This window comes from Eulemur rufifrons, chromosome 7, assembly GCF_041146395.1.
Source record: "Eulemur rufifrons isolate Redbay chromosome 7, OSU_ERuf_1, whole genome shotgun sequence".
NCBI lineage: Eukaryota > Metazoa > Chordata > Mammalia > Primates > Lemuridae > Eulemur > Eulemur rufifrons.
The window spans coordinates 245,973,460-245,996,908 of NC_090989.1; the positions used below are offsets into that span (position 1 = coordinate 245,973,460).

Below are 23,449 nucleotides of genomic sequence, written 5' to 3' on the forward strand. Positions count from 1 at the left end.
TGTAGCCAAAGATAATTATTTCAAAACAATTATGTAATCCTCCTCATTTTTCCTTTAAAAACCTTTGTCTTCCTTTACCTCCCTGAATACAGACACAGTTTACTATGGCATGTGTATTCCCACTGCAATGTTCTATTCTCAAATAAACATCTTTTCTTATACAGAGTATTCTCTCTTTAGGCTGACAAGCCACTGTTTTGGACTAAGTTCCTGAACTAGGCCTCAATAGAACAGATTAAAAATCAAAATGGAGTCACTCATGATAAAGTTCCCTGTCACCAAACCCAGACTAAGGTTTATCTGACCTTTTAAGAAATCAGGAGAGAGAAATAACAGCCAATTTTACAAAGAGGCCAGTTTCAATCTTCAATTGGCATGATAATGAAGTTCCCTCTGCTTTAGTCCTTATATAAAAGTAGCAGCTTGAAGTAACCTGATGTTAACTAAACAATTATTATTTTTCTATCATTCTCCCCGTCTCCACCTTACAAAAAAAAAGTAACTTTGAAAAACCAATATGCTCCTTGTTCTTTGCTTCTGCTTTCTTCAACTCTGTCTGTAAAGCCAACCTCTTCTGTTTTATTTAGGCAATTAAATTAGGCCATTTATTTAGGCAATTAGTGTTGCCTAATTCTAGAATAAAGCCAATTGAGATCTTTAAATTAAATTTGTCCTAGGCTGGGCACAGTGGCTCGCACCTGTAATCCTAGCACTTTGGGAGGCCAAGGTGAGAGGATAGCTTGAGGCCAGGAGTTCAAGAACAGCCTGGGAAACAAAGCAAGACCCTGTCTCTACAAAAGATAATAAAGAAATAAAGAAATAAATTTCTTCCACTTTTGTCCTTTCACATTGGGGAAATTTGCTAAGGGCAATATATTAGGTGACACTATTTGAATTACTGTTTATTTTCTTAAGAGTGATGATGTTGTTCTGACTATGTCTCTTTATTTTTAGGAGGCACATACTGAATTGTTTAGGCATGAAATTTTGTGACATCTACAACTTATTTTTCAATGTTGTTATGGACTGAAATGTGTCCCCTCCCCATCACTAAAATTTGTATGTTGAAGCTCTAACCTCCAGTACCTCAATGTGTGACTATATTTGGAGATAGGGCCTTTAAAAAGGTAATTAAGTTAAAATGAGGTCATTAGGTAGGCCCTAGTCCACTGGTGTCCTTATAAGAGGAGATTAGGACGCAGGTGTACAGAGGGAAGACTTTGTGAAAAGGCAGCAGGAGGTGGCCATCTGCAAGCCAAGGGGAGAGGCCTCAGAAGAAACCAACCCTGCTGGCACCTTGATGCTGGACTTCCAGCTTACAGAATTGTGATAGAATAAATTTCTGCTGTTTAAACCACCTAATCTATGATATTTTGTTATGGAAGTCATAGCAAATTCGTACAAATGGTTCTGGGGAAGAAAAGAAATAAGAGAGAAAGCAAATACGGCAACATGTTAACATTGCTGAATCTAGCTGGAGGGTTCATTATATCACTCTGTCAACTTTTATGTAAGTTTAAAGATTTTCAAAATTAAAAGGTTGGGGAAAAATTTCAGATAGATGGATAGATGAATGGATAGACAGACAGATTAGTTCCTAGAGTCTCAGTGTGTTCAAATTTCCTTTCATTATAAGTCAGATTGTATAGGACTTCCCCCCATCAAAGACCTCATTTTAATTTCATTACCTCTTTAAAGAACTCTCCAGGCCGGGCGCGGTGGCTCACGCCTGTAATCCTAGCACTCTGGGAGGCCGAGGTGGGCGGATCGTTTGAGCTCAGGAGTTCGAGACCAGCCTGAGCAAGAGCGAGACCCCATCTCTACTAAAAATAGAAAGAAATTATATGGAAAGCTAAAAATATATATAGAAAAAATTAGCCGGGCATGGTAGTGCATGCCTGTGGTCCCAGCTACTCGGGAGGCTGAGACAGGAGGATCGCTTGAGCTCAGGAGTTTGAGGTTGCTGTGAGCTAGGCTGACGCCATGGCACTCACTCTAGCCTGGGCAACAGAGTGAGACTCTGTCTCAAAAAAAAAAAAAAAAAAAGAACTCATCTCCAAATAAGGTTACATTTTGAAGTATTGGGGGTTAGGACTTTACATATGAATCTCCAGAGGACATAATTCAGCCCATAACAAGATCTTTTCTCGTTATTCCTACCCTTATGGTTTTAAGTCGTTAACTCAAAAAATTTAATTCTATAATTTCTTGATTACTCTTCTAATTGTTTCTTTTTCTAGAATTCCCAGTATATGTGTGATAGGTCTTCTAAAACTGTCTTCCAGGCTCCCATGAGTTACACATAAAAATTTCCTTTTTTTTTTTTTTTTTGGAAGTTTTTCTCTGTCTTGTTCTGTATTTATTTATTCAACTTGATTTTTCATGACAATGATTCAGTTCTGAGCCACAACTATTCCATTGAATTTAGAAATTTAGAATTTTTTTTAGTTCCTAAAATTATTTTTGTGCTCTAATTATATTTCCTTGAGAGTTTTCATTACTTTGTTAAAGTTTTCTTTCCTATATTCTAATAATTCCATGCTCAACAGAAGTGGCCACTTACAGTTACTCAGCTTAGTTTTCTGCTCTCAAGTAACTGAATTCCTCTAATTCTTCTTTGCCTATTCATGACTGACTGTTCTATTAGCATCCAAACAGGTCAGACTACTGGTATCTTTTAGAGAGTGAAAAACCAGCTGGTTGTGGAAGACATGGGAATTTTCAGCACCAAGCACCAAACATGTTAACAAACTTAATCCTCTGTTGAAGCACTGGAAGGAGTTTTCTATGAATCTCCCACCAGTTCAATTTCCCTCTGTATGGATTAAAAGGACTGAATTGTCCCTCTAAGCACAAAGCAAATAGGAAGGTGTCACATATTCCAATAGGATTCAAGCATTCTGCCAGTTAAGACCTCTTATGCAGCCTCCTAAGGCTCTGAGAAAAAGCAAATCACTGCCTTTAACCCTGTGCCTTAGATTTTGCTCAGTATCAAAGAGAATGAAGTTTCTCACCTGCAATCTCTCCTGGATGTCTAAAGAAAACCTCAGAACCCCTTTCTTGGCTATACCAGTTTGCTCGTTTAGGTTATTTTATTGCTCCAAGAAGTAGGGGGAAAGAAAAGTAAGAAACATGGGTTAAAGCCACTATCTTCCCATACTATCTCCCTTTTCCATCTTCATTGCTTCACAAAGCATTGTTATCTCCCCCATTCATAATATTATTAATATTAATAACAACTAGTCACATTAGCTCATTTAATTCCTACAATTCTAGGAAGCAAGAATTATTTCCATTTTACAAATGAATACAATGATGTTAAGGAAGTTTAAGTGTTTTAAAGGTTTCAAAGCCAGATACACTTGCATAAACGTCTATATAGTCTCTTTATAACAAACACTGCCTCCAACTTTCATAAGCATTTGTGTGACCTCAGGCACACAAATCTTTCTGAGCCTCATTTTTCCATCTCTAAAATGATAATGTTAATATCTACCTCATAAGGTTGTGGTACAAACCCTAGGAATCAATGACAACATATAAAGTGATTAAAACAGTGTCTGACACAAAATGCTCAGTAAGTGCTAGCTATTAGTATTATTATCTGATGTCTTATAGTTTAGAATTTTGATTTTTATTTTTCAAAAAAAAGCTTATATTCTCAAATAATTCAAAAGAATCTCAATGGTTTGGCATTATCAGCTCCCACCAGTGATTGTTATAACAGTTTTTGATATTTGTTATTGCTCAACCCGTTGAAAAAGTGGATTCTTCACAACAGTCACTTTAAATCTATTAACTACTTTTTCATTAGAATACTTCAGAAGTCAAAGGCTGCATTTTGTTGTAATCTTTAAAAAGAATTAAATTCCTACTTTAACTTGCTATCTATTAAATAGCTCTTAACAATAGAAAAGGTAGTACTACTGCTCAGTTATGAAAAAATAAAGCACTTAATCCTAACTGTACCTCAAAAACCAGAAAAAAACAGATCTGAACAAAGAAATAATAAATGCAATCAAGCAAAAGTTCAATTCAGGATTCTCTATAAGTAGCATTAAAAACATAATGATTTTGATAATTTTAGTAACTTTAAAGCATTAAAAGTTAACAGGCCTTGTAAATGCTTAAATCAGCTGAACTAGATTAGTATGCTATATAAAAGAGTTAAAGCTGAGTATCTTTTTTTTTTTTTGAGATAGAGTCTCACTCTGTTGCCGGGGCTAGAGTACTGTGCTGTCAACCCAGCTCACAGCAACCTCAAACTCCTGGGCTAGAATGATCCTCCTTCCTCAAGTGAGCCTCCCGAGTAGCTGGGACTACAGGTGTGCACCACCACATCCAGCTAATTTTTCCTATTTTTAGTAGAGATAGGGTCTCACTCTTGCTCAGGTTAGTCTTGAATTCCTGAGCTGTCAAAGGATCCTCCCGCCTTGGCCTCTCAGAGTGCTAGGATTACAGGAATAGCTACCGTGCCCGGCCCCTAAAGCTAAGTGTTTTGAAGGAAAGCCAATAGTAAGACATTAAAATGTACACATTTTCTATTCTATTTTTAGGTATAAATCACTCTATGGCACTCCTAAGTAAGGTGTATGTGATGACCAAAATCTCATTATGATGAGGCAGCCAAGCAATATAGTGCTAGCTTTTCAATGCTTCAGTAGAGGTAGATAATTTGAAGCTCTCTACAATTGTAACATAAAATCGTCCTTTCATGGCTGGTCACAGTGGCTTATGCCTGTAATCCCAGCACTTTGGGAGGCTAAGGTGGAAGGATCACTTGAGGCCAGTAGTTTGAGATCAGCCTGGGCAACATAGTGAGATCCCTGTCTCTACAAAAAATAAAAAAATTAGGTGGGTAGTACATGCCTATAGTCCCAATTACTCTAGAGGCTGAGGCGGGAGGATTATGTGAACCCAAGAGTTCCAGGCTGCAGTGAGCTATGATCATGCCACTGCATTCCAGCCTAGGTAACAAAGGGAGAGCCTATTTCTATTTGGAAAAAAAAAAAAAAAAAAAAAATTTGTCCTTTTTTAATGATACCCAATAGCATTCTTTTTTTTTTTTTTTTTTTGAGACAAGTTCTCAAAAAACTGTCCAGGCTAGTGTGCAGTGGCATCATCATAGCTCACTGTAACCTCAAATTCCTGGGTTCTAGTGATCCTCCTGCCTCAGCCTCCCAAGTAGCTGGGACTATAAGCCTACGCCGACCACACCCAGCTAATTTTTTTATTTTTTGTAGAGACGAGGGCCTCACTGAGTTGCTTAGGCTGGTCTTGAACTCCAGGCATTAAAGATCCTCCCACCTTGGCCTCCCAAAGTGCTAGGATTGCAGGTGTGAGTCACTGCACTCAGCCTACCCACTAGTATTCTATCAAAAATGAAAGAATTCTAGATTTCAGCTAAAATATGTACTACTTATTTATGCTACTGACTCTGGTAATCTCTTCTTATTTGTGCTACACAAAATCTTTTTTATTCTTCAGGAAAAATGCTAGGCTTTGCAAAGAGAGACTAGAAACTACAAAAACAATTGTTTTAGGCAAAAATCATAAACGGATGTTAAAATTAGTGGATTAAACTTTGATATGCATTGACTGATAGAGCACTGGCATGTTGCTTCTTGATTAGTCAATATCCCAAAACAATAGGCATTTTTATCACAATAATCAAATTATATATACTTACAGGTAAAATATGTGTATCTATATAAAACGAACCTTGCTATTGAATCTGTGAAATGAGGTTATTATTACCTAACATTAATAAATATGTAGAAGAATTCACTGAGATGAAAGGTTCTAAGCTATTAACATAATGCCTGGTAGAGTGAGCAATTAATAAACAGTAGGGATGGGTACAGTGGCTCACACCTATAATCCCAGCACTTTGGGAGGCTGTGGTGGAAGAATAGCTTGAGGTCAGGCGTTCAAGACCAGCCTGGGCAAATACCGAGACTCTATCTCTATAAAAAAATTTAAAAATTAGCTTGGGGCTGGGCGCGGTGGCTCACGCCTGTAATCCTAACACTCTGGGAGGCCGAGGCGGGTGGATCACTCGAGGTCAGGAGTTCGAGACCAGCCTGAGCAAGAGCGAGACCCCGTCTCTACTAAAAATAGAAAGACATTATATGGACAACTAAAAATCTATATAGAAAAAATTAGCCGGGCATAGTGGCGCATGCCTGTAGTCCCAGCTACTCAGGAGGCTGAGGCAGTAGGATCGCTTAAGCCAAGGAGTCTGAGGTTGCTGTGAGCTAAGCTGACGCCACGGCACTCACTCTAGCCTGGGCAACAAAGTGAGACTCTGTCTCAACAACAACAACAAAAAAAAATTAGCTTGGAATGGTGGTGGACACCTGTAGTCCTAGCTACTTGGGAGGCTAACGCAGGAGGATTGCTTGAGTCCAGGAGTTCAAGGCTACAGTGAGCTGTCATGGAGTCACAACATTGCAGCCTGGGCAACAGAGCAAGACTCTGTCATAAAATAGAATTAAAACAAAACACAACAAAATAAAAATAAATAAATAGTGAGTATTATGAATAGTATATTTAAAATCCAAACGAGAGCTATAATTCTGCTTCAGGTTGACATTGCTATTGTTCTACATCTATGTATAGTAGTTTAAGAAAATCTTTTTTTTTTGAGACAGAGTCTCGCTCTGTTCCCTAGGCTAGAATGCAGTGGTGTCATCCAGCTCACTGCAACCTCAAACTCCTATGATTCAATCACTTGAGGCTCAAGCAATTCTCCTGCCTCAGCCTCCCAAGTAGCTGGGACTACAGGCACACACCGTGGCTGGCTAATTTTTCTTTATTTGGAAACAGGGTCATGTTCTTGTTTAGGCTGGTCTTGAACTCCTGAGCTCAAGCAATCCTCCTACCTCAGCCTCCCAAAGTACTGGGATTATGGGCATGAGCCACCACGCCCAGCCAAGAAAATCATCTTAATCCTAAAAGTAATTAAGTCCGTCCTCATATATACCAAAAGGATCAATCATAATAAGTAAACAAATCAATCCTTCTACAATGAATTATTTTATAAATAATACACAGAAAAACAATCACATCCTTGACATAAGAAATCACCAAAGGAGTAACAAAGAAATTTTGAAATAAAAATGAAAGTTTTTTAACTTACTGACTGACTAAATCAGATCCCATCTTAGAGCCATCATCTGCCTCCTCTTCCACATCAGAGTCCAGTCCATTGTCACCTTATAAATGAAATAAACTATTAAAATCATGCTTACAGAAAACAAAAAGTCAAAATGATTTAATCACTGCATTAAAAAACACTCATCTTTAAAAGTGATGCACATTAAAGAACTTTATACTTGTTAAAAGATTACCTTTTTAATTGCTTATATTTTAAAAATGAGTTTTTTCAATGCCTTATTAGGTATTTCTCATTGCCTTCCCGTTATCTACATAAATACACAAGAATATCTATCTTTATCTATATGTATATACATATACACACAAGAATGTGCATATACTTACAGACTACACACATATGTATACATCTTTTTCCAGAGTTACAAAATTCCATAAATCCATTTTATATTTAAAAATGAAGTTATCTCTGGAAATTGAAAGCCTACATTTTGTATTTCTTCGTCTATGATGCTAATGCTAAAATCCTTGCTAAGCTCCAAAAGAAAAAAAAAATGGCTGAAAATTCAAAATTCTAAAGGCATCAGTATCACAAAGAGTAGTCATGCTTCAGGCAGACATATAAATGTTGGCAAATTGCAAGGAATTATTCTAACTCTGCATCTGGGTCTTTTAGAGCAGAAACAGTGTGTAATTGGTAACTAAAAGCTATTATATAAAGACTATAAAGCAGAAAATTTAAAAAAATTTTTTTTTTAGCTCATAGCTCACAGCAACCTCAAACTCCTAAGCTCAAGCAATCCTCCTGCCTTGGCCTCCCTAAGTGCAAGGATTACAGGCATGAGCCACTGTGCCTAGCCCTAAAAAATTATTTTAAGGGAAATCTTTGTCTTCTCAATAGCTAATTTTCGGTTAATTTTGTTATTTCATTTTATTACTTATGCTCTTACCTACACAGTTGTTTTGGAAAAACTATACATCAAGTCTACTCTTGAAATGCCATTCTGATAAATAAACTATATTTCTCAGTACAAATGGAAGTAAAAATACTCTTCAGTGATTATCCAGTACTGAAATTAAAGTAATATCTAAGTAAGAGAAAGAAATACCACAGGATTTATGCTGAATATATTAATGGTATTAACTAATAAATTACCAGAATGTAGAAATATGCATCTTACCCTCAAGAATCTTCAAGATTTTTTTTTCAGACAGAAGCTCTAACTGTTCCTGGCACAGTTTTTTAATTTCTTCTATTGAACAGTTCTAAAGCAAATGACATTAAAAAAAAAAAAAAAAAAGCATTTGTGTAATATAGCTCCAATGTAAACTGGAAATTTGCAATCACAAAAAAAATTCCAGTTAGGAAAATCTTAATAAAACAAATTAAAGCCTCAAGTAGATTCACATACATCTTTTTATGGGATGAAATCTGAAAAACCGTCAGTATGTGAACATTTTAGAGATTTGATGGGAATACATAAAGCCATGTTTATTATGAAAGAACAAATTGAAGAGTAAGTCAGTTTCCCAGGTATTCTTAATAGCAATATATTTATGTTAGATAATTATTCTAAAGGTTTAAATATTCAAGTCCTGGCTCTATACACATTAGATCTATGATCTTGGGCTTAACTTGTCCAAGGCCTATTTCCACAACTATAAAATAACATATATTTCCCTATGTAATTTTTAGAAATAAATATATAAAAACACTTGTAAATTTAAAGAAATATAAGCTATTGTCAACCAGTGTTGTGTTTTGTTACAGAGCAGCATATCATTATATTATTTCTTAAAGCACCAGAAAGCTTCATTACACGTTCAATTTAGTTACTACCATTTAATAGAGTTATCTGCATTTAATAGAGTTATTTCCATGGCGTCAATAAATTTCTTGCCTAAGCATTCTTCTTGGCAAATTTTTAAATATACAAATCTGTTCATGGTTCTCCAAAATCCCTTTTATATATCTTTCAAGCAGCTTGTTTTAGATGAAAACATCCAATTATAAACTGCTATGAGTAAAATGATTGCTATAGAAGGTTGTATTTCTATATATGCGTATATATCTGATAATATATGTAATGAAGCACCTTTAACACATCAGGAAGCATCTTCTGTAACTTCTTCTCTCCTATAATACAGAAGCACTGTTGAAGCATTTCTTTTTTGTCTGATATATAGAAACTAACTGGTTTCAATGACACAGTCAGGTCCAATCCGCCTTCTTCAAGGTCACTGTGTTCTGCCAAGAATAATTCTTTTTCCAAAGTTGGCAAAAGATACTTGGTTTCCTAAAGTTAAAAGAATAAAGAACTATTAAATAATACTACTTAAAATATATAGAATATATTCATTTAATAAATTCTTCATTAAAAATTCCCAAATTCTTTATTAACAGTTATTTGTCTAAAACCAGAGAAAGAATATTTGATTGTTCAGCATTTACTCTCCACACTGCAATTAACTCAAGGAGTAGCTATCAAGGGAAGAGATAATATCTTAGAACATATAAATGAAAATATATCCAATATTGAATAATTTCCTACAATTTTAGACTTTTGAAGAATTAGGATATTCCTTCAGGTAGCCATTCACCCAAAAGCTTTGCATATGCAATGTCATTCTACTTAAATTCATAGAAAGAAATGGAATGACAGTAAAAATGTTACAAATATTATGCAGTAAAGTTAATGCGCTTTCCAGGAGCTATTACCATTGGGGAAAAACAAAACAAAAAAAAAAAAAAAACCTTTGTATAATTTAATCATGTTGGGAGTTACCAAGTAATACAATATCAGTAATTTAAGATGTTTTTGTCAAATTTCTTTGCTTTTCCAAATCTATCCTGTCCTTCCCAATCTACTGCCATAATCCTGGTCCAAACTACCATGATCTTTGTCTGGATTACATCAATAGCCATTTAACTGGACTCACTGAATCTAATCTGAGGTCTCTGTTTTGTATACTACTAGCATAATGCATTTTATAAAATGTATATTTACTCCTTCCTTCTTGTTTAAAATGCTTCAATGACTTCCTATTGCTCTTAGGATAATATGGCCTACCTGGCCCTTCATACTCATTCTTTGTGTTCTGAACATAACAATCTTCTTTGAATTACTCATATATAACCTGTTCTCCTCCCTTCAGCTCATACGGCCAAAGCTTTTGCATAATGTTCTGCCTCAGACAGTCTTTCCTCCCCCTTCCTCTACCACACTATACTCACAAGATTAACAACAAATTCAGATACTTCAGATAGCAAATCAAAAGTCATTTCCTCAGGAAAATCATCCTTGACCATACAGGTCAGGTAGGTTTGTTATATCTTTTAAGGGAATTGTTTAAAAAGCACTTTAAAAATGGGCCTGTTTTAAAGAATACTATGATAATTAGACTGAAAAAGTAAAGAAGGCGAAGTCTTGTCATGATGGCTGACAAAGTAATAATGTAGAGAAACTGGAATCCTTATACATTGCTAGTGGGAACATAAAATGGTACAGCTACTTTGGAAATAAAACAGCTTGTCAGTTCCTCAAAAAGTTATCAGATGACCCAGCAACTTCATTCCTAGATACATACCCAAGAGAAATGTAACCACATGTCCACACAAAATGCACACATGCAAATGTTCATAGAAGCATTAGTCATAATAGCCAAAAAGTAGACGCAACCCAAATGTTTACTACATGATAAATGGAAACGAAATGTGATATAGCCATACAATGAAATATTATACGGGCATAAAAAGGCATGAATCTTTGTACTACTAAAGAATGAACCTATGTGCTATAACATGGATGAACCGTTAAAACATTATGCTAAGGGAAATAAGCCAGACACAAAATACCATACATTATATGATTCCATTCATATAAAATATCCACAACAGGGAAATCTATAAATCTGTAGAGACAAAAAATAAATCAGTGATTGCCTGGGGGTGAGAGTGAGTATTAAGGATGATAGCTAAAAGGTAAACATAAGGTTTCTTTTTGGAGTGATGAAAATATTTTAAAATTGACTGTAGTGATGGTTGTACAACGCCAAACCACATAACTGTACATGTGAAATGGGTGAATTGTGTGGTATGAAAACTATATTTCAATGAAGTTCTTCCAAAAAATAGGGAACTCAATAAACAACAGATATCATGCCACTCTCAGAAGTTTGAGATGTTACTGACATGCCTAATATGCAACAACTTTTTCTTCTTCATAAATACACTTCTTTTCATTAGAAGTTAGGTTTAGTTCTGTATGCAAATGTTTTTAATACTTAATGTTGTTTGTGTCCCCACCATGATAGAGCATTAGAGATACGGAAACCATTTAAGATAAGAATGGTGATATCCAAAACTGAATCTAGAATGAGTGGAAGAAGTGAATATATCTACAACTATTACAGAATTTTTTTAAAAGAGAGTTTAACAAAAAAAGCAAAAACAAACAAACAGACAACAAAAACCACCCCTAAAAAACCCCACCAGATCCAGACAGCTGAATGATCCAATGGTCAAGTTCTGACAAATATTTGAAAAGAAGATACATACCATTCTGGAACACACCAAAAAATACAAAGCCTCCCATCTCAATCCATAACAAAAATAAAAACTATAAGATGATCTAACTGAGAAACATTTACACAAAAGTAAAACTATCAAATTCCAGCCAAGTACAACAAACCAGCCCAACAAACCAAATAGAACTTATCCCAAGACTGCAAGGACAATTCAACATCAACTAATTTATCAGTCATTTATCAATAAAATTACATTATCTCATTAAAGGACAAAACCTACATGATCATCTCAACAGAATGCCAGAAAACCACCTGATAAAACTCTACAACCCCCAGTGAACTAGGAATTACCTGATCAAAGGTATTTTTCAAAACCTATGACAAATATACTCATTGCTGGAACATTAGAAATGTTCCCACTAAGAAAAGATTGAAAACAATGCCTACTACCACTGCTACTGTTCAATACTACACTAGAAGCCCTTGGTAATCCAAAAAACAAAAAAATAGTAGTTCCAAAAACGAGACAGAATTCATTACTAGGAGAAATGTTTTTGAAAATCAATTTCAAACTAATAAATAGTATAGCTAGGAACAAGAAAACACATAAAAATAAATGGACTTCTATGCTTCCACAACTCCCAATTTTAAAATGTAATGTTAAAAAGCATTAAAAGAGGCCAGGCACAGTGGCTCACATCTGTAATCCCGGCACTTTGGGCCATGGCAGGAGGATTGCTTGAGACCAGGAGTTCGGGACCAGCCTGGGCTACATAGTGAGACACCATCTTTACAAAAATTTAAAAATTAGCTGGACATGGTGGTGCAGGCCTGTGGTCTCAGCTAATAGGGAGGGTGAGTTGGGAAGACTGCTTAAGCCCGGGAGGTTGAGGTTGCAGTGAGCTATGATGATGCCATTTGACTCCAGCTCAAGCAATAGAGCAAGACCCTGTCTCCAAAAAAAAAAAAAAAAAAAAAAAAGCATTAGAAGATACATACATAATCCTGTATGATCCTGGAATAGGAAAGAACTTTCTAAACAACACACAAAATCTAGATGGCCAAGAAAACTATTAGCTTTGACTACAAAGAAATCAAAGGCTTCAATTCAGTACATGCTGGACAAGTTATGACAACATTTGCAATATATTCCACACAAAGAATTAGAATGAAGATTTTATGAAAAGATATTAGAAACTTACAGTGAAAAGTTGAAAACCACCAAACAGAAAAATGGGCATAGGATACGTACAGAAAATTACATAGGAAGGAATTAAATGGCATACAAAAATATAACAATGATCAGTCTCACTATTAATCAAGAAAATATAAATTAAAACAATATTAATTTGACGCATTAGCCTGGCAAACTTTTAAAAAATGTATTACCTTCTCCCAGAGAAAGGCTTAAAGAAAAAAAAACTTAAAAAAACGTATTATCAAATGTTGGTGAAGATTTGCAGAAATGGGCATTCTCTCATTTAGGTACTATTTAGACTATAAATCAGCAAGGTCTCATTTGGAAAGTATTTGGTGACATCTACCAAGTTTTTTTTTTTTAAGCGCATAAACTTTGACCCAGCAACTTCACTTCTAAGACTCTATCCTAACATAACTCTTGCACAAGATATATGTACAAAAATGTTTGCTTTCATATGGTAATAACAAAAATTGGAAACCTAAATATTCATTAATAAGGATATAATGGAATACCAGGCAGTCACTAAAAAATAACATACCACATATAAAAAGAAACCTATCACACAACAGTGCAGTGGTATTTGATAGAGGGAATACGACAATTAAGTCTAGGTGTAGGAACTTATATACACACATCAGAAAAAGGCTAACAAAAAGGGATGCATATCAAAGTATTAATGCAGAAACACGAAGAGGGACTCCACGCTTTACCCTTGATTTCTGTACTGAATGAATTTAAAGTATAATACATTCGTTTTATAATAAATTGTAAATTATTTTTAAGACAGCAGTATCTTGGCAGTTTGATGGAGCATAACGAACATGACTTGTAAAGTCAGACATCGAATTTAAGTCTAGGAGCTATTAACAAACTGTGACCCTGGGTAAAGTTCCTTAGCGTCTTTGGGCTTCAATTTTCTCATCTGCAATGTGGAGCTAACCATAATCTACTAAAGGTGAAGGCCAAGAGAGAAGTAAAGCGTCTGTCTGCCAGGGCAATGAAAGCTAGCTTCCAACCCATACTCTTCAAAGAGACTGAGATCACAGGAGTGGAAGGGGCCGTAAGTTTAAAAAAAAAAAAAAAAAAGTTAGCTGATCAGTAAATCCAGAAACCAGAAGTTCAAGACATGAAAGTGAAAGGTTCGCCAGAATTTAGGACTATGAACCTCAAGCACCAGTGAGCACTTGGGATCGCCACACTTAATTAGTTAGCTCCAGCCGGCATCCTATCCCGCCGGTAGCCAGCCTTCTTCCAAAAAGCAGTTCGGGGAAGCGGCGAGAGGGGCACGCACCTGCTGCAGAGAGCCCGAGACGCTGGAGGATGAGTCGGTGCTCCTCCGCTTCCGACGCTCACTGCTCCCGCCCCAGCAGCTGCCCCCGCTGCCACCACCGGTGACACTTCCACTGAAGCTAGCGTTCCCACAGCAGCTGACGCTCCCGCAGCCGCTGGTACTTCCACTGCCGCCACTGGCAAGGGCAGGCAGGAGGTCTGGGGCCGCAAGCGCCGCGGCTGCCTCCTGGCCGCTACGTTTGCGCCGCTTCTCCCGGGAAGACTTCTTCCCCGTCATGATCCCTCTGCTACAACCATGCGAAGAAAGTCCGCCGCTTCTGGACCGACTGAAGCCGGGATCAGGCTGCAACCCGAGGCAGGCTCTAGCGTCGCAGGTGTATGCGTCACTTCCGGCCTCGTCGCAGACCGTGGTGAGGCGTTTCTAGAGATGCCAGCACCAATCGGGCTGCATCTCCAGTCGCGGAGGTAGACTTGAGTTTGTGATTCAGTTCTAGCCGTAGTTTGCTTGTTTTTATACCTCTGCAGAGGGCGGAAGGTGGAGCTTGACGAGAGTTCTTTGACTTATTGGTACTGCTTTTTCACGTTTGTCATTTTAAAAAATATTGAATGAGGTAAAAGTGTAGTTTCTGATTTTTCCATTTTCTTTTGCCTCTAAATTTTATTTATGTTATTAACAACATTATAACAATAAAGAGGACTTAGGGGAAAGTAGTTTCATCTCATTATCGTCATCACCTGGGGAAATTATGTATTTCCTGCATAAAGTCCAAGATGGACAAGTAAAGGACTTGAGTTTTTGAAAATTGACTATGGGTCATAGCTTTATGATTGTTAGATTTTGTGGGCGACAGTAATCTAAACAGAAGGCAAGTTTTAAAATCAAGGATCAAGGGCACATTTAAAAAAGTGTCACCATTTGCCTTCGGTGGTCTCAGCAGGGGGCTTTAGCGAACGAAGGCAAAAGGTAGAGCTTGGGGCAAAGCTAGCTGAGTGGTAGTAAACCTGTGCCTTTCCTTGGAGTAAGAAGCAATGTAAAAAAGAAACTAACTTTGACTACATTCCCAACTTATCTCATCATTCAACAGCTAATAAGTACCTAAAACAAACAAGACCAGGGTTAATAACCAGGGGTACTTCCAGTCCTAGGAAAACTGTCTTTTTCCCCCCAGGCCCTATTCTTAACTTTGCTTCCCAAGGTAAATGATGAGGCTGAGCCCGCTATGTTCCCACGGGTTCCGTATCAGCCTCATTATGTATCATACCTGAAAAGAATGAAAGAGTTACTGTCACAGACAGGAAATATACATAAAATTAATAACACCTAATGTTTATGACCCTGTTATGGAGTAAATCGCGTACGAACAAAATTACTACCCTAACCTCAAAGTGACTGTATTTGGAGATAAGGCCATTCAGAAGCTAATTAAGGTTAAATGAGGTCTTATGGGTAGGGCCCTAATCTAAAATGACTGGTATCCTTATTTAAAAAAAAAGAAGAACAAGAACAAGAAGAGACACCATAGATTGTCCTCTCTCCTCAACATGCACACAGAGGAAAGGCCATGTGAGGACACAGCAAAAAGGCAGCCTTCCACAAGTTAGGAAGAAAACCCTCACCAGAAACCAACCCAGTTGGCACCTTGATCTTTGACTTTTAACCTTCAGAATTGTGAAAAAATAAATTTCTATTGCTTAAGCCACCTAGTTTGTGGTCTTTTGTTATGGCAGCCTGAGCTAACTAATTCAATCCTAAAATGGTATTATTAGCCTGGACAGAACTAGTTGTTTATTAATTCCTGGTTGCCAATTATTCTCTTATAAAATCAATTGAGAAGCTTCTACAGCTTCTTTGGGCTACAGCTACCTGTCAAATAGTTTTCTTATTTCTTCAGCTGGACCAAGAAGGCAAGGCACTTCTTCCTAATTTGCTATAGTGTATTTATGAATTTGGCAGATGAATCCCAGCGTTTGTCCACCCTCCAATACACTTGTTCTAGGACACAAAGGCATTGTTCTACCACTGGTGATATAGAAGGAACAAAATAGACAAAAATCCATGGCTTCATAGGTTTATAGTCTAGTGGGGAAAAACAATAAGAAAGTACATAATAGGAAGTGCTTCTATTCTCATTCGGTATGCCATTCTGCATTCTTCTTACTGTTTTATTTTTCTTCAGTGCTCTTACCACCACACACACACACCCACACATACACACATATGTGTGTGTGTGTATATATATACATATATATACATATATTTTTTGGAGACAGTGTCTCGCTCTGTCACCCTGGCTAGAGTGCAGTGGCATCATCATAGCTCACTGCAACCTCAAACTCCTGGGCTCAAGCGATCCTCCTGCCTCAGCCTCCCAAGTAGCTGGTACCACCACGCCCAGCTAATTTTTTCTTTTCTATTTTTGGTAGAGTTGGGGTCTGGCTTTTGCTTAGGCTAGTCTCAAATTCCTGAGCTCAAGTAATCCTCCCGCCTTGGCCACCCAGAGTGCTAGGATTACCATACCTGGCCTTACATATATTTCTTTGTCTCCCTCTTGAATGTAAGCTCCATGAAATTAAAGACTTTGTTTACTTCTGTATTCCCAATACCCCACTGTCCTTAATAAAAATTTAGCACATAATACATTCTTGATTAAAACTGGTTGAGTGAATGATTGAATAATTGCAGGTGGAAAACCAGATTGATACAAGATTATATTAGTTCACTAGATAATGCGAGTAAAAGTACCTAGTAAAATTAATGCTAGAAACTAGTCTTTAATAAAGGAGGTCAATAGGAGGCTTGCAGTGCTCTTACAACACAGGGCAGAAAGACTTAGCTGCTACTCTGACAATGACAATCAAGTGGGCTTTGGAACCACAGGTACAAATTGCTTTCTACATGGGATTCTACAGAGTAGAGGACAGGGAAAGAACTTTGATTCATGCTAAGAACATGGCATAGAGATATCACAAGGCTGACTTAGAGCCAGAGAGATGTTACTGTCTATTTAGGTTGAACTATATGAAATTGCCTTATTTTGTAGGTCAAAAGTGGTTGAATTTTGACAGTTTCAAGGCCCAGCACTAAACGTTGTTCAGACTTAAAACTCTGCAAACAAATGCAGACTGTTTTTTCTGCCCCTAGAAAAAGTGTATCGGAGGGTATACAGAGATTGGTATGCATATGCCATTTTCAGCAACGCACTAAGCATTGATAATGACTGCCAGGGATGGCATGCCCTAATGCTAGAGTCAATCAGTACTGGGATTTCATAAAGAGATACTAGGTGAGAAATTTGCTCTTTCACCTTATGTGATGAACTATAAGGAAATTACATCATAGCTGCTAGTTGACATGTTCTCTGTCTCGTGATGAATTCTAAGGAAATGAGGCTGACAAAAGATACTTGCTGAAACAAGAAATAGAAAATCCTGATGCTATCATCATTAGTGAGCCAATGTAATTCTTTTTTTTTTTTTACCATTAAGCTTATCTCTCAGGTACAACATAAAGTCCTAATTAATACAATATACAACATGTAAGACCTTCCATAATCTGAACAGCATTTTTCTCTTCAGGTACATCTCTCTCCTAGAAATATACCCTCCAGGCCTATTCAATAACCCTACTTCTACTTATCTTACTTTATAGAAGATTCAAGTATGACCTATTTAAAACCTTTCCAAGTCATTTCCATCATAAATCCTGCTGAATTAACCACTTCTTTTGTAACCCACTGTCCTCCCTACAGAGTATCCAAAACTTTACTGCAGGCACTTGCTCAATATCCTCTCCAATACACTATTAGTTCCCATCAACAGAGGCCATGTATTACACAGCTTTGTTGTCTCAACACCTAATACATTGCTTGGAATAAACTAAGGATTCAAATATTTGTTAAAATTCTGTTAACAGAAAAAAACAACTTCCGTAAAATAATTTAAGGAGGTTTATTCTGAGCCAGGATGAGTAACCATGGCCCAGGGATCCACAAATCCAATCCTGAGTAAGTGGTCCTGAGGCAGCTGGGTTACAGTTTGGTTTCATGCATTTTAGGGAGACAGGAATTGCAGGTAAATTACTTACTCAGGGGACTAATTACTCAAGGCTTCTTGGATTTGTGGATCCCTGAGCCATGGTCTTTCATATTTGCTGAGAATAAATCTCTTTACATTATTTTACAGTTTGTTTGTTTTTTTTGTCTGTTAATTCTTGTGCCCAAAATGGGGCTCAGAGAAGACTGGGGACTTCCCAGAGGAGTAGCCCAAACATGGTACTAGGTACTGACATCTCCCCTTGAGCCCCTCAACTCTGAGCTTCTCCTTGGGTTGAACTGGTACATCCTTCTGAGCTACAGGCCTCATGCTCTGATGGTCTTTGCTTTATTCTGATCTCTGTTCTTTTCCCAGGAAGTTGTTGTTTGGGATCCTAATTTTGATGTGGAGGTGCATACTAAAGAGTCCTCTCCATTGCCTCTTCCTCTGAAAATTAATCTCAATTGGCTTATCTGCCCATTTGGGCAAAAAACTGAACTGCCCTTTTTGTAGAGGAATGAGAGACTGGGCATCTGAGCTCCACTACACTAAACCCTAGATTACAGTTCAGTTCATCTTTAAAAAAAGAAAAAGAAAAAAAGTAGGAAACAAATATTCTAAAAATGAGGAAAAACAAGAATAACTCCCTTCAGGCACCTCAGTTGGTTTATGGTATCTGTACTTGAAAGTATTTGTTTAAATGGAAAGGTTCAAAGGCTTGTCAGGTTTTCTAGGACTCTAGCTGGTTATATAGTATGGTCGGTCTATTCTTGAGCACATTTTTAAACTGATGAGCAAATTACATCAAGGAGGCCGGGCGCGGTGGCTCACGCCTGTAATCCTAGCACTCTGGGAGGCCGAGGCAGGAGGATCGCTTGAGGTCAGGAGTTCAAGACCAGCCTGAGCAAGAGCGAGACCCCCGTCTCTACTAAAAATAGAAAGACATTATCTGGCCAACTAAAAATATATATAGAAAAAATTAGCCGGGCATGGTGGCACATTCCTGCAGTCCCACCTACTCGGGAGGCTGAGGCAGTAGGATTGCTTAAGCCCAGGAGTTTGAGGTTGCTGTGAGCTAGGCTGACACCACGGCACTCTAGCCTGGGCAACAGAGTCAGACTCTGTTTCAAAAAAAAAAAAAAATTACTTCAAGGAAAATTCAGAGCTCAAACATTTAACCTTCAACTATAGAATTAAAAGGTCAAGTCTTTTTAAATTCTTTGTCTATCTCTCTATTTTCTTTTTATCCTACTCTAAATCTTCTGTCTATTGGTGTTGAGATAAAACTCACTAGTTATGGTATTACTAATTCAAGCCTACTTAGAAATCTTCTTTTTCTTGTATACTTCAACCAATTCTAGTTAAAATGTACACATTAAAAACTCACTTGAAAATGAAGAAAAAAAGGGATAAAAGAGGTTTTTAAAAATCAGGACAAGCATGGTGGCTCATGCCTGTCAACCTAGTACTTTGGGAGGCCAAAGGTGAGAGGATTGATGGAGGCCAGGAATCCAAGACCATCCTGGGAAACATAGCAAGACCCTGTCTATACAAAAATAAAAATAAAAAAATAGCTGGGCACAGTGGTGTGTGCCTATAATCCTAGCTACTTGGGAGGTTGAGGCCGGAGGACCACTTAATACCAGGAGTTTGAGGCTGCAATGAGCTATGATCACATGATTGCACTCCAGCTTGGGTGACAGAGACCCTGTCTCTAAAAAATATTAAAACAAAACAAAACAGGACAACCTAATGGTTAACCTAGACAAAAAAATTATTTGCTGGGCACAGTGGCCCATGCCTGTAATTCCAGCAGTTTGGGAGGTGGAGGCAGGAGGATCCCTTGAGGCCAGGAGTTTAAGACCAGCCTAGACAACATAGCAAGACCCTGTCTCTACAAAAAAATAATAAATAGAATCAAACTGCCATGGAAACTACTTTACCCAAAATTTTTTTCCGCAGCTTTCATTTTAGTCATGTGAAAAAGTTGGAATTTTGTCAGAAATAATTTGGATCCATCAGTCTTTTGTAAACCGGTGAGTTTGTATTGCTATTTCATTGCTAGAGTTCCAAAATAAATGCTACTGGATCTTTGTTTTTGTGCAAGTGTATGTGTTTAGATGTGTTTTCTGTATGTATATGTAGTATATGTTGTATCTACATGGTACTAAATTGCTTATAAATAAGAGTGTTCATAAATTAAGTAGATAAGCACAAATGTTTTTCCAGTTCTTGTGAATTTACTAAATCTTTGGTAAATAAGCTGGTTTTAAAAAAAAAATTATTGGTAAAGTAAAAATAAAAATGTTTTCAAAATTTTCAGTATGCATTTTTGCTTGGGTTTACTGTTCTGTTTTATATTGTCTCTGATAGATATTTTTAAATGTCATGGTATGATGCAAAGGTTATAAAACTATAAACCCAGCCAGAAACAAAATGATCTTTGTGTGATTTTTGATAAGACTAATGGACTACTATTGGTTTAATGAAAACATCTCAATCTTTTGAGTTATCTGCAAAAATATCCATGTGTTTAAGTTTCTAACTTAGATAACATTTAATATTCACAGGCTTGTGCTCGCTTCGGCAGCACATATACTAAAATTGGAACGATACAGAGAAGATTAGCATGGCCCCTGCGCAAGGATGACACGCAAATTCGTGAAGCGTTCCATAAAAAAAAAAAATATAAAAAAATAAATAAATAAATAAATAAATATTCACAGGCTATAAAAATGGTCAATAAAGCCAGGCATAGTGGTGCATGCCTGTAGTCCCAGCTAGTCAGAAGGCTAACACAGGAGGATTGCTTGAGCCCAGGATTTGGAGGTTGCAGTGAGCAATGACAATGCCACTGCACTCTAGACTATGAGGCAGAGCAAGACCCAGTCTCAAAAAAAAAAAAAAGAAAAGAAATACAAAAGTCAATAAGAAAATAACTTAAAATGATGACTTTTTCTAACATCTCAGTTTTCATATGTAATCTAAGTAAACTGCTAAAATAAATAAATGAGGTAAGTGTAAATAGGATAAATGCTTATGAATAAAATTTTTATGTAATTTGAAATCTTAATACTCATTAAATATCTGTGTCATCTCTAACAGAAAAATTGTTATAGGGAAATGTGTCTAAAATTATAAAATGGTTCTTATCTACAAATTACTGATATGTGACAATTCAAGACTTCTTCCTAGATTTTCACTAAAATTTAAGGTTACTAAGAGTTAAAATTCTAATTAATACATATAATTCTATGTGTGAAGTGTACCATAAAACAGTAAGATATGTGTTTGATGAAAAAGAAGGCGTAACAATGTGATCTTTATTAAGAAACAAATAATTTATCTAATTTGGCAGTTGTTTAAAGGCCAGTTCAAAATATGGATTTAGGGCCGGGTGCGGTGGCTCACGCCTGTAATCCTAGCACTCTGGGAGGCCGAGGTGGGCGGATCGTTTGAGCTCAGGAGTTCGAGACCAGCCTGAGCAAGAGCGAGACCCCATCTCTACTAAAAAATAGAAAGAAATTATATGGACAGCTAAAAATATATATAGAAAAAATTAGCCGGGCATGGTGGTGCATGCCTGTAGTCCCAGCTACTCGGGAGGCTGAGACAGGAGGATCCCTTGAGCTCAGGAGTTTGAGGTTGCTGTGAGCTAGGCTGACGCCACGGCACTCACTCTAGCCTGGGCAACAGAGTGAGACTCTGTCTCAAAAAAAAAAAAAAACAAAATATGGATTTAGAAAGGAAATAAAACAAGATAAAAAGAAACAGTAATTAGGAGAGAGAGAGATGTCAAGAAAGTTAAAAATATGAAAATACATTTTTGGTAAAGTTTAAAAGAAAATAATTTTGCATGACAAAAAATGCTTGAGTTAAGGGGATCTGCTAATCAGAAAGCATGCCACAATATAATGATTCAAAGTGATCTGTTAAGCAAATTGATGGCCTGACGGTGTGATTTAACTTTTGCTATGCATGGCTTTAAGTCCAGTTTGCATTTAGTCTAAACTCTAAAAGGGAGTGGGTGTAAGGAGGTGTGTCCAATATTCCTTACCTTCATGGCTGATAACTCAGTTTTAAGATTTTTCTGGGGTCTCCTTGGCAAAGAGGGAGTCCATTTAGTTGGGGGACAGGTTTAGATTTTATTTTTAGCTTACAATTCTGAACTGAAAATTTCAGGACCCATATAGCTTCTATAATATCACTGTGGTAAATTGCATTAATGACCTCAATTCTTCACCTCTCCCTGTATCCATGCTCTTTGCCTTGTAATTCAGCAATGCCCTCCTGTTATAGGTGAGAGACAATTCCTTGACCTTGAGCTCAGCCATCTGACTTACTTTGGCCACGTAGATGTGCAGCAAATGGAGTCTCAAAAAAAGCTGTGCCATTAGGATGATTGAGTCTTGTACTTCCACCATCACCATGAAAATTATATAACCAGGGTGGCTAACTATTCCCAGGAGAATGATGAGAAACAAGTAGAGTTGAGTTGCACTAACTAAGCTCCCCAGCCAAGCCCCACCTAAAGCAGAGTTCTCAGCCAACCTACAGACACATGAATGAGCCCAGCCAGGACCAGCCAACCCCAAGCTTGTAACTACTAAACTAAATAAATGTCATTATTTTTGTTGTTGCAAGTTGCACAGTATTACTGTGGCTACAGTTAACTGATATGCACACTTTCTAGAGCTATTTCTATGCTAGCAGTAAGAAGTTTCCAAAACTGGTTTGATATTGTCACTATTCAGTGCACAGAAAAGAAGACTTAGAAGAAATCTTGAGACTACTCCTAGGGCTATGAGTAGATGTGATCCTTACATTCCAACAGAAACACCTTTTATTAATATTTAATGGTGAGGTTCTGTGGCATTATAGGAAGCTTAAAAGAAGTATAAGTATGTTTGTGTTTAGAGTTCCAAACAATTTTATAAAAATTTTTCAGGATTACTCCCCATGGGCATTTTCTCCTAGTAGAAATGAAACCTAATTTTTTTTTTTTCCCCTTTTGGATGTTGTTTGTACACAGCAGTCACTCTTACTCTTAAAGAAGACAGTAGCCTTGCAGTGTCTTTGGAAGCAACACTTGCTAAGCACTTATGCGGCCATCATTTTGCTAGGCTTTTACATGGATATCTTATTCTTCTGTCTTAAGAGGTCCTACTGTATAGATGATTACACTGGGGCAGAGGTTAGCAACTTGCCTTAATTGTTTAGTAAGTGGTAGGAATGTTATTGAAATGAATGCCTTTTGAACTGCTAAGACAGTGCTATTTCACT

General features: G+C 37.0%; 1 protein-coding gene and 1 non-coding gene across 2 annotated transcripts in view; one reads left to right on the forward strand and one right to left on the reverse strand.

The window, feature by feature from the left end:
• Positions 1-14,488, reverse strand: part of CAAP1 (caspase activity and apoptosis inhibitor 1) — a 57,871-nt gene extending 43,383 nt beyond the window's left edge. The window contains exons 1-4 of the mRNA XM_069474313.1: positions 14,136-14,488; positions 9,213-9,413; positions 8,298-8,382; positions 7,142-7,217 (exon numbers count right to left, since the gene is read on the reverse strand). Coding sequence (XP_069330414.1) covers positions 7,142-7,217; positions 8,298-8,382; positions 9,213-9,413; positions 14,136-14,411 — 638 coding nt within the window. The 5' untranslated portion in view covers positions 14,412-14,488. The remainder of the gene's footprint in view (positions 1-7,141; positions 7,218-8,297; positions 8,383-9,212; positions 9,414-14,135) is intronic.
• Positions 14,489-20,740: 6,252 nt separating this feature from the next.
• Positions 20,741-20,847, forward strand: LOC138388757 (U6 spliceosomal RNA). Its single transcript, XR_011234247.1, has one exon. It is a non-coding gene; the product is annotated as a U6 spliceosomal RNA (small nuclear RNA).
• The last annotated feature ends 2,602 nt before the right edge of the window (positions 20,848-23,449 follow it).